At 36.7% G+C, this 11825-nt stretch overlaps 1 protein-coding gene and 1 long non-coding RNA gene across 33 annotated transcripts in view; one reads left to right on the plus strand and one right to left on the minus strand.

Annotated features, from left to right (window-relative positions):
* Positions 1–7146, plus strand: part of C2CD5 (C2 calcium dependent domain containing 5) — a 97877-nt gene extending 90731 nt beyond the window's left edge. For 14 of the 32 annotated variants that reach the window (XM_082740516.1, XM_082740513.1, XM_082740503.1 and 11 more), the window contains 3 exons: positions 1847–2037; positions 4829–4975; positions 5831–7146. In XM_082740516.1, coding sequence (XP_082596642.1) covers positions 1847–2037; positions 4829–4975; positions 5831–5962 — 470 coding nt within the window. In that variant the 3' untranslated portion in view covers positions 5963–7146. Of the gene's footprint in view, positions 1–425; positions 528–1846; positions 2038–4828; positions 4976–5830 lie in introns of all 32 variants that reach the window. The other 18 variants (XM_082740498.1, XM_082740504.1, XM_082740508.1 and 15 more) reach the window with 2 other exon arrangements.
* Positions 1–11135, minus strand: part of LOC309869411 — an 85425-nt gene extending 74290 nt beyond the window's left edge. The window contains exon 1 of the long non-coding RNA XR_014314171.1: positions 10966–11135. This is a non-coding gene — a long non-coding RNA (uncharacterized lncRNA). The remainder of the gene's footprint in view (positions 1–10965) is intronic.
* Positions 11136–11825: the final 690 nt, after the last annotated feature.

An 11825-nucleotide genomic window follows, 5' to 3' on the forward strand; every position in this document is an offset into this window, starting at 1 on the left:
TTTTTTTGATTTTCAGGGTAAAAACAGGGAAGTGAATTATTCACCAAGTTTGAATTATAAATTAAAGTCATAAAATATAAACAGTTAACACATTGTAAAGTACAAAGAATGGGAAATAAAATTAGTTAAAGCAGTATATGGTCCTTTCACTGATATTCTGTTAGACTTTGCTTCTGTTTTCCCTAAGCAACCACACAACTATGACATCACCAAAAGCGCTCAGCCAGCTAACTGAGAACTTGGTTTTGGACAAATCAGTGTCTAAAGCTTGACTCTTTACTCTCTCTCATATCTGACTTGAAAAGGACCATTCTTTTTCTAAGTTACAGTTAAATTACATCATCAGAAGGAGTGTTATGACGAGTAAGAGACGTCACCCATATTTTTTCTTTGTTTTTTCTTTTGTTTTCTGTCTGTGTTTTCAGCAACGTCAGTTGATTACAGTTCCTTTGCAGACAGATGCAGCAGCTGGATAGAGCTCATTAAACTGAAAGCTCAGACCATAAGGCGCGGATCAATTAAGACAAGTAGGCGGATGTTTCTACCACATTATGATCTGAGAAGCATATCCCTGATTTCCCAGTGGTGAAGGCTAGACCTTACGAACCAGCAATAACATTGCCAATCAATCACGTACTGGAGTGTGAAAGCTGCAGATACTAATGGTCACTTAGCCAAAGTTATTAAAGGGCCTTTAGATTTGTTCATTTTAACTGTACAATTGTGTTTTCAAAATTTTACTTTTTGTGATGGTATTCTTCCAAGTGTATAGAGACTATGTCCCTTGAATGGAAGGAAATTGTGAGCTCTCTTATTGAAGAGATGGTCTTCCAGGAGCCAAGCTACCATGTAGTGATGGCATCTGCTAGTTTACTGACAGTGATACCCAGAGGGCTAAAAGAATGAGGTATTTCTGAGTAGAAAATAGCTAACTCTTATCTCACTGCTACAATCAGCATCATTACCTAAATGTTCTTTATACTCCATGTGTTCTGGTAGAATCTGAGGTAAATGTATTTGAGTGAAGGAATTGACATTAAAAAGGAGGAAACGATGTTTTGGAGGAAAGATCACAGGATATGAAACCAGACAGATCTGGTTTGGGATCCTATAAGTGTCGTTTTAATAGCTGTGTGACCTTGGACAAACTATTTAACTTCTCTGAGACTTAGTTTCCTCGTGTAAAATGGGGATAATAATACCTATATTGCTGGATTGTTGTAAGGATTAGATATATATACATATATACATATGTATGTCTGGCTTATGGTAGTTACTTATTAAGTGGTAGCTATTATTTATGTTACTTTATAAACAATCAATTTTTAGACAGCCAAGGTCATTGTTAAGTTTTTAAAATTGTGAGTTTGATCAAAATGGTTTGAAGAAGAAACCAATTACAACTAGTTAATGTAAGGTTTATCTACAAGTTGACAATGATGAAGTCGTCTGAAAAAGATGGAAAAAACTGCACTGGGAAATATAACAACTTTCACACTCTCTTTGTAATAATTTGTTCCTACAGCAGATAATTTTTAATGCTCTACCGCTTTTTCTTTTTCTTCACTTTATAACGATCATTGTGTGTGTAGCTGCACCGCATCAACATTTTCTTTTGCAGGAATGCCATTTTTCTTCCAAAAGAATTCCATTCCAGCATTTCCTCTTAAGTTTTTCTTTCTCTCTCTTTTTAATTGCATGCAGTGCATGATAATTTCTTTACTTTCATGACATTGCTTAGCCTCACAGACAGCTGAATGTTGTCACCACTTACTTGGAAACCTTAGGGAATAATTGAGTTACCAACACCCGATCTTAATGTTTTTTCTTCTTTCTCCAAATTTAGCTGTGACAGTTGAAAAAGCAAGTCCTATGGGTGAAGGAAATTTCCGGAACCGTTCAACTCCACCTTGTGCAAATTCTACAGTTGGGGTTGTTAAGATGACACCTCTTTCTTTTATTCCTGGAGCGAAAATAACTAAATATCTTGGGATAATTAACATGTTTTTTATTCGGGAAACCACTTCTCTTCGTGAGGTAATTTTACAACATTGTTTTTGTGAATTTTCTGATTAAAGACAGTAGTAACAAACTGTCTTCAGATTGTTATTTCAGATTGTTATTACAATTTCGATTTATTATTTTTTGCCAAAGTAATCACAACACTCATGCACATACATACAACTTTTTTTTTTTTCCCCAATAACCTGTATGGATTGATTATAGATTAGACTTGCCAAATTTCATATAGCACTTAGTATTATCACAAGAGTTATGTTGGATTTAATTTCATTTATTATTAGAAATTCCAGATCCTCATTATATGATAAATAAAACAAGTAAATTTATCAATGTATGATTAGAGATTTAAAACAGCCCGAAATTTCAGCTTAGTTTTCTTAAGTAGTTATTTGTCTGAGATATATTTAAATAATAGTTTTTAAGGACTTATATTTAGAAATCATAGGGGACTAAATTATAGATAGATGTCTATGGGGATAGTTTATAATTTTTTCCCCCTGAAAAAGAATTAAGCTGCTTGTTTTCTTTCCACCTCTCCAAAAGTACATGAGAATGCCATTTATTCAAATTCTTACCTCTTACTGGGTAACAGTAGTTACAGTGTTTTGATGTGGTCAAATTTAAGAATCACGGTTAGCCTATTATATCTGTAATTACACAGGAATTTAAACTCGAGAAAAAAATTGTATTTATATTGTATCTTATGTTATGAAATAAGACTAGAGCAAATACTGTGAATAGGGAAATTTTTTATTGAATAGGTATGAAACCCAATAAACTCTTCAGCAGTTTGTATTTTTTTAGAGTGTGTGCATTATAAAGATGACTTAACTCTGCTTTTTTCCCATTTTCTCTCCATTAATGTTTCTACACTTCTTAGAAATAATAGCCATCATACTTTTTTTTTTTTCAAGTAGGCTCCATGCTGGGTGTGGAGCCCAACACGGGGCTTGAACTCATGACCCTGAGATCAAAACCTGAGCTGGGATCAAAAATCAGACTCTTAACCCCCTAGACACCCAGGCGCCTCGGCCCTCATACTGTTTTTTTTTTTTTTTTTAATATCATGCTCACCTGCCTGGGACAGTGCCTGGCAGAGTAGACATAGGTATTTTTGTGTCAATGAGGGAATGACTTCTGACAGAATGATTAGGTAGATGTTTCCTTTACGATAAATTAGTTTTAAATCATATTCTAATTGTGTTGAGATGGAGAAGACAGTATCTTAATATAGTCTCAAAATCCTTTGAGACTTTAATATAGAATTAAATTAGGTGACACTTAAGCCCATTTAATTCTGACAAGGAAAGTTGAGTGTGAGAAGCTGGTATAGATTGGTGAATTAACTTTTCAGTTGCTCTTAATAGTACATGGATATTGCATTATTTTAGTCCATAAAATTTTATCCCCTAAGTGCCTTCTCTACTACTTGAGCAGCCATACCCCAACATGTTGCTTCATAGTAGATTTCCCTTCAACAGAAATTTGTAATATTAACTGGATGGCATAATATCCCAAATGTATTCATTGCTTGCTAAGTTGTTACTTGCTTTCAATTATGTAATCTTTTAAGAATTACCCCTCCGTAGTTTCTGTTACTCTGCCATCGGAATTTTGAAGTTTAAAAGACAGGAGTAAACCAAATACAAGTAAAAGAAAAAAAAAATGTACTGAGCTGTGAACTGAGTAGGAGGTAGGCTGAAATACTCACTTCCTTAACTACAAAGAGAGCTACCTTTAGATAGCTACCTCTCTCTGGCTTTTAAATAAGGTGTGTTCTGGTCAAATGTTTTTTCTAACAGTGCATTAAATTTTGCCCTTAACTTCCAATTTTAAGTTTGAAATTTATTCCTAGACTGTGTAAAAGCTGCAGTAGAATTTGCGGAAAACTTAGGTTCTAAAGTATTTTAGGCTCTCAGTTAGACTTTGGTTTTTGTTTTATTTTTGAACACTGAAAACCTTCCATAACCTACTGGATTTCATTCCCTAACAAATATGTATGGAATGCTCAGTGTGTGCACCTGTTGAACTAGGTGTTAGCAAAGAGTTACGAGCAAAACAGATGGCGGTCTCTGACCTGATGGAATTTACAGTCTAGAGGAATGGAGCCTGGTGAACATTCAACAAGTAATCATTAACTAATGTATAATTACTAGTGATAATAAGTAATATAAAGAAATACAACAGAGGCTATCAGAGGATATAACAGGGGGAACTTAATTTAGGTCTGAGAGTTAGGGAGTGTTTCCCTGAGGAAATTACATATAAACAGGGACCTGAGGAATTGAGTAAGAATTATCCTGGAAAATTGGGTGAGGATCCATCAGGGACTTACCCTGCACAAAGAATCTGAGGCAGGAAAAATGCTTGATAGGTTTGAGAAACTGGTAAAAAGGCAAGTGTAGTTGGAACATGCTTCGGAATGGGAGATACAGCTAGCAGACAAGTTTATTGGTTATATTTACCATCAGTTTCTGTGAGTGATAGGAATGATTTGATGGAGATACTGGAATTGGAGAAAGTTTGAATTCTTGCTCTGCCATTTTTTATTAGCTATGTGGTCATAGTCATGGGCATGTGACACATTTTCTGACATCGCTTTCATCATCTGTAAAGTAAAGGGATAATCCCTATCACAGACATGTTCAATGAAGGTTTATTTGTTCATTCATGCAACAAATCCTGTTGCAAGGGAAATTAAAATGATCACCCATTATATTAATATCATTTAAGATGTTTTAGTATAATTTGGCATTTTGTATAAATTCATGCATACAGTTAGATTTTCTTGTGTATTACTTGCTAGGAAGGAGGAGTCAGTGGTTTTCTCCATGCTTTTATTGCTGAAGTGTTTGCAATGGTGAGAGCTCATGTTGCTGCGTTAGGAGGGAATGCTGTTGTCTCCTACATAATGAAGCAGTGTGTCTTCATGGAGAATCCAAATAAAAACCAGGTGAGATGCAGTTACAAACTTCTATAAGTGAGGATTTCCCCTGTGGCTTTCCCATCTCCCACTGTCTCCCCACCCACCACCAAAGAGAACTGGTCTTCAGAACTTTTTGATTCTAGATGCTTAAAACATGGTTTAACAAATGTATTGATAAGTACGGTCATATATAGATCAGATGCTGTTTTCATATCCTGGGTATTCTTTTTTTTTTAAAGGTTTTTATTTTTTTATTTGACAGAGATCACAAATAGGCAGAGAGGCAGGCAGAGAGAGAGGAGGAAGCAGGCTCCCTGCTGAGCAGAGAGCCCAATGAGGGGCCCGACCTCAGGACCCTGGGATCATGACCCGAGCCAAAGACAGAGGCTTTAACCCACTGAACCACCCAGGCGCCCCCATATCCTGGGTATTCTTAAATACCTTTGGAAGTTTTGCTCCTAAGTTACTGTGGAAGACACCCTTTAGTTTGGACTGTGATCTGTCCAGTTCTAACTACCATAGTGGTGAAGAGTATGTCCCAATTATTATTCCTCAAAAATAATTCTGTTAGTGGGGGCAAAGAATTGTTGCTTAGGATTAATTTTAGAATAAATTTCTTTTATCAGTATTTTTCATATAATAGCTTACTTTGAATTGTTAAAGTTTCCTTTAAAAAATTAAAATTATCAATGGGGTTTTTCTGAATTTCCTTTCTTATGAATTACCTTCTTTTTTTTCCCCTTTGTTCATTTTTCTATTGTCCACCTTTTCGAAGTGACTTAAAAGCTTGTGCTTTTTCAGCTATGTAGCACCCCTAAAATAGCCTAAAACCATGAGCATATCTGTGAGTTGGTGATTGGACATTTCCTGTTGTTTGTATAGGCACAGTGTCTTATAAATGTAAGTGGTGATGCAGTGGTTTTTGTTCGTGAATCCGAATTAGAAGTGCTGTCAACTCAGCAGCCTACTGCCAACTGCCAGCCATCATGTCCTGGAGGAGAAGTTACAACCTGAAGTAAAGCAGAAAGGAAGAACTCAACTAAATGAAATTCATCTGTCACCATTGTTTTTTCCTTAATTATCTTACTGGATTTTTAAAAGTGAACTTAATTTGAGATAATTAAGAAAGGAATGGTACATTATAAGTAGATTTGATTTGTCTGGAATTTCTAGGAGGCATGAGAATTTTAAAATCTTGATGTTTTGTTTGCCAGTCCTTGTCAGGCCCCATGGGATCTCAACTCCTCATTAAGTTTGGGTAGATTTCTCAGAGAACTTAGCAGAGATGGAAGTTACTTGTAGTTTATGTTGACTTTAATAAAATCATACTTTGAAACAAAATGGTGAGATTATCAAGAAATTGTAATAGCTATCCTAATGTAATTGAGAGAAACTAAGCAAGAAATTTACAAATTGTCAATGCATTAAAAATCTGATTTGAGGAATGTGTGAGAAAATGGAGAAAAGTTTTAAAAACACTATGTGGGTTTCCTAATGTGTTTTATTTTGAGAACAACTGAATTTGGAATTCAGTAACAACTGAAAGGAAGCCATCTTTTAAAAAAAGTTAAAATTCTGCAGCTTGTATCCATACTCTGTCCTAACTGCTGTTAAAAAAAAAAAAAAAAGTAATTTATTAGAGCCAGTGCCCTTCCATTGAAAGTTTTATTAATGTCTGTAAGGAGGGAGGAAAAATCTATGTAATCTTGTAACTGGCCAAATTTCGTTAGTGTTTAATTTGTCTAGAAGAGGCTTGGCTTCAACTGGAAAGAACTTTTGTTGACATAGTGAAAGTATGATTGATCTAGTAGGAGCATAAAATTATTTCTAATAGAATCATACTGCACTCCTACCAAATAAACAGAGTTACATCTTAGGGATTTTTGATGGTTAGTTAGATTGTATTTGGCATAGAATTTGGAAATGTAACTTGAATGTAAATATGCTGCAAAGTGTTGAATGTATACATAGAAATACTTTTTCTGTCAATGCCAAATACCTATTGTAAATGAACCTTAAAAAGTACATTCCTCCTTTGCACAATAAAATTTCTTTATAAGACTTATGATTTTGCTCTTTCAGGATAACAAACCACCGAAAGATTAGTAGGAGTCATTTCCTTGTTATCACAGGTGTCAATATTTTTCTGCATTTTGTTTATAATTTTATTTTTTAAATAAAAAGTTTATAAACTGGAATATTCCCGAATCTCTTCTTTGCCTACTTTGTGTGGTGTAGTACCGCCATCCTATCACCTCCATTCATTCCTGCAGTCAGCAAACATCTGTTGGGCAGCAACTAATCCTTGCGGCACTTTCATTGTCTTTGGTAGGTAAGTATTCACATTGTGAATTCACATTGAATGTATTCACATTCAACAACTACTGTATGCCTACTAGATATTAGATCCCAGGGCACAGTTTTAGGCAGTGAACAAAACACACAAGTTCCTAATGATCATGGAGCTCGTTTTCAGTGGCTACACAAGTAAGTTGTAAACTGTGCTCTGTGTGTGTGTGTGTGTGTGTGTGTGTGTGTGTGTGTGTACACACTCTACATACTATACATATATGTGTGGTGTATATATATGTATGTTTATATATGTATATATATATGTTTATGTCTTGTGTGTGTATATATACATATATACGTTCTTGTGTATACAGATATACGTATGTATATATGTATATACCCGCACTCACACACTATAACAATTGCTAATGCTTACTGAATGCTTACTATATACCAGGTAGTATAATAAATAACTATATATATATTTTAATGATTTTATTTTTTTGTCAGCACAAGGAGGGGCAGCAGCAGGCAGAGGGTGGAGGAGACTGACTCCTTGCTGAGCAAGGAGCCTGATCCAGGACTGGATCCCAGGATCCTGAAATGATGACTGAGCCAAAGTCAAATGCTTAGCAGACTGAGTCACCCAGGCACCCCAAACATTATTACTAATTCTTGAACATTAAAGTAGCTGGGTGGCATTAGCTCCATTTGGTATGAACAATTGTATACTTAACAGAGGCCTGAGCTAATTTCTAAAAAAAGCTGGAATTTCCTTAATTACTCAGGCTTGCTCTGTTGGCTCACATGAGCCATTTGCTCATGTGCTCTACCTTTGAAGCATAATTAGCCCAGGCCAAGAGGGGCTCCTTCCAGAAAAGTTCATGTTGCCCTATACCCCAAATGCTACTGCTTATTCCTTTGTGTGGATTCCCTCAAAAAATGATCATTTTTACAGATGTGCTGGGACTTAGTACTCACTCTTTTGGAAACACTGAGGCCAATTTTAGTATTTATAACATGCCTCATATGTATCTCTTTCATTCGTTATTGCTGCCCCAAGGGTCAGCTACAAAACTTAACCAATGTTAGATTTGTTAACTGCACCATCCCACTTCTACCTCCTCCTCTTTCCGAATCCATTGCCGTCTGGCTTCCAACTCCTCTGCCCTTTGTATGCCAATGACACAAGAACTGGATTGCAGTATTACATTGCAATTTTGATTAATGTATAGATGGGATCATATACACAATTTTAAAAAGAATGGCTTTTTTTTTTTTTTTTATCTTTTGACCTGGCTTTCTTCTCTTTTCCATCACATCTCCATTAATCTTCTAAAGAGTTCTAATTTACAATTGATAAAACTAATCTCGATGTACAGTTCAAGGGGCTATGACAAATGGGTTCAGTTGTGTAACCAAGGTAAAGAACATTCCCATCACACAAGAGAACATTTCTCTCTCTCTCTCTCTCTCACACACACATACACACATGGACATACATTAAAACACATTTCCATCACCCCAGGAGGTTTCCCTTCTGTCCTGTAAATGGGATCTTGTGTTTTGTTGTTGTTGTTGTTTTGTTTTTACAGATTTTATTTGAGGGACACCCAGGTGGCTCAGTTGGTTGAGGGCCTGCCTTTGGCTCAGATCATAATCTCGAAATCCTCATCAGACTCCTGGCTCAGTGGGGAGTCTGCTGCTCCCTCTGCCATTCCCCCTATGTATGCTCTCTTTCTATAAATAAAATCTTAAAAAAAAAAGATTTTATTTATTTGAGAGAGAGACAGCACAAAAGAGAGAACATGAGAAGGTGGGGGGAGTGGGAGAAGCAAGGGCCCTGTGTGGAACTTGATTCCAGGATCCTGGGATCACGATCTGAGCCAAAGGCAGCCACTTAACTGACTGAGCCACCTGGGTGCTCCAGGATCTTGTGCTTGACAACTTTCACTTAGTGTAATGATTTCGGTGCAACTACATGTGGACAACACTTTTGTCTGTTATGACTAGAGTGATTTTTAAAATTCAGTTAGCACTTTTCTGTGAAAACTGAATTCCTATTCTTTGGAGTTTACCTTTTCTTGTTGATAATTTGCCATGTGTGTGACAAAGTTTCCCCTTATTTTGTTGTCCACCAACATAGTTTATTTTACCTTTTTATCATATCCAAACATTTAATTTTATTATGAACAATATGACTATGACTATCTTTTCTTTCTTAGATTCCCTTAATTAAGATGATCTCCCCTTGATTTTTTGGTTACCTTGAAGGTTCACCAAACATGTCCTGAATTGCTCATCTCAATGGCTCCTCACCAAACTTATTTCTTACCAGATAAATGCCAGTCTTAGCTTGAGTCAGATACCTGAGGGAGATCCAAAGCCTAAACCTTTCTACTACACCACCCAATTTCAGGGAACAAGATGCATAAAGGTGAGGAGGCATGAAAATGTATGTGATATGAAAGTAACACATTTATTTACAAACAGTTTAATAGTTTCTTTTTCTCCAGAGGAGGATTTTTCACAGAGTACTTTGAGAATCTGATCTAAACTCTGGAACTTTTCCCCAGAGAAATAAGCAAATCCTTGATATTCTGCATACTTATTCAGAAAGTTTATTGAAATGTTGAAATCCCTTCACTGACCCCGACTTGAATCAATGGAGGAGAATAAAGAACCAGGCTGAAGTAGAGGTTAGGAATGATCAGGTAAATGCTATCCTAAAAATTTGCCTTTTCCGCAGTAGGAAAGTCAACTTTTTAAGATTAGATTTTTAAATATTAAAAAACCCAGGGGTGTCTGGCTAGTTCAGTTGGTGGAGTGTATGAGTCTTGATCTTGGGGTTGTGGGTTTGGGCCCCACGTTGAGTGTGGAGATTACTTAAAAATAAAAAATCTTTGAAACAAAAACCCCACCAATGTATCTATGGTAGGCAGAATAATCCCACCCCCTTGAAGACGTCCGCAGCCTAATTTTTAGAACCTGTGACTATATCACCTTACAGGACAAAAGGGACTTTGCAGATGTGATCAGAGTTAAAGACCTGGAGATGAGGAAATTATCTATGGTTATCTTCAAGGGTCCTAGAATCTAATCTTCCTCGAAAGTGGAAGAGAAAGGTTTCAAAGAGTAGGTTAGAGAGATTCTATGAGAGATGGACTCAATCTGCTTTTGAGGGCTTTGAAGAAGGAAGAAGGGAGCAGTTGAGAAACGTGGGTAGCCTTATACTCCAGGAACAGCCCTCAGCTGACAGCTAGCAAGAAAACAGGGATCTCCGTTCTATAACTGAGTTTTAACAACTCAAACGGGCAAGAAGATCGATTCTCCCTTAGAGCCTCCAGAAAAGACCAGAGCCCTACTCATGGTTTGATTTTAGCCTTGTGAGACCCATATCAGGTTTCTGACTTACGCAACTGTAAGATAATAAACTTGTTGAAGCCACTAAGCTGGCAATAGTTTGTCATGGAAGCAATAGAAAATGAATACAAAGTTCTTATAAATTTAAACTACGCCCATATCTAAAGTTGCAATATTTATGGTAATATGAAATCCTTCACAAACTCAGGATATAAGTACAGTCCTTTTATTTTTCTAATGAGTTTTTTTTTTTTTTTTTGAATACCCAGCCTATTAGGATAAATCCAGAATGTCCCACCTTTGAGGTCGTCCCCAGGACTTCAAGGCAGCTTCCCCACCCAAGCTCTGCGGAACACTCTCACCTTTGCTTCTCACTGCCACATGATGTCGCTGTTGGAATGGACTCCGCACAAACGGACCGCGCGGGTCTCCCGCAGTGATGACGCCAATTTAGCCAAGACTCCTGCAAAGGTTTGCTTGATTCCTGCAAAGCTTTGCTTGATACTTTAGCAGATTGTCCTATTTCCTCCATGCCTACGTACACCATCTAAGGAAGCCTGCCAAGTTTCAGTTCCTAGTGCTCAAGCCAGCTGCCAATGGAGTCGTGAGAGTTTCCTATAAATTCTAGATACCAGAGGTTGGTTTGTTTAAAATACATATTTTGCAGACATTTTCTCTCAGTCTGTGACTTATTTTGCATTTTTCAAACATTGTCTTTTGGGGGAACAGAAATTCCTAATTTTTTAAAAAAGATTTTATGTGTTTATTTGACACAGAGAGAGCACCAGCAGGGGGAGTGAGTGAGAGAGAGAGAGAGGCAGGCTCCTCCCGGAGAAGGAAGGCCCAGGCCAAGCAGGGCCAGATTCCAGGACCCCAGTACCATGACCTGAGCGGAAGGCTGAGGCTTAACCAACTGAGCCACCCGAGCCCCATATATTTTTTAATTTTGAAAAAGTCTACGTTTTTTTTTCTTTTGTGGTTTGCGCTTTCTGTGTTCTAAGAAATTTATGCCTAACCTTACATTGTGAAGATTTTCTAGAAATTTCAGATTTTGGCTTTTCTTTTTTAGGTACATGATCATTTCAAGTTACATTTTGTATATGATGTGAGGTTTGGGTTAAAACTCTTCCCCTTTCTGCGCATGGATGTCCACGTGCAAATTGCTCCAACACAATTTGTTGAAAAGACAAACTTTAATACATTTGATTGACTTGACATTTTT

Source organism: Mustela nivalis (assembly GCF_964662115.1).
Source record: "Mustela nivalis genome assembly, chromosome: 7".
NCBI lineage: Eukaryota > Metazoa > Chordata > Mammalia > Carnivora > Mustelidae > Mustela > Mustela nivalis.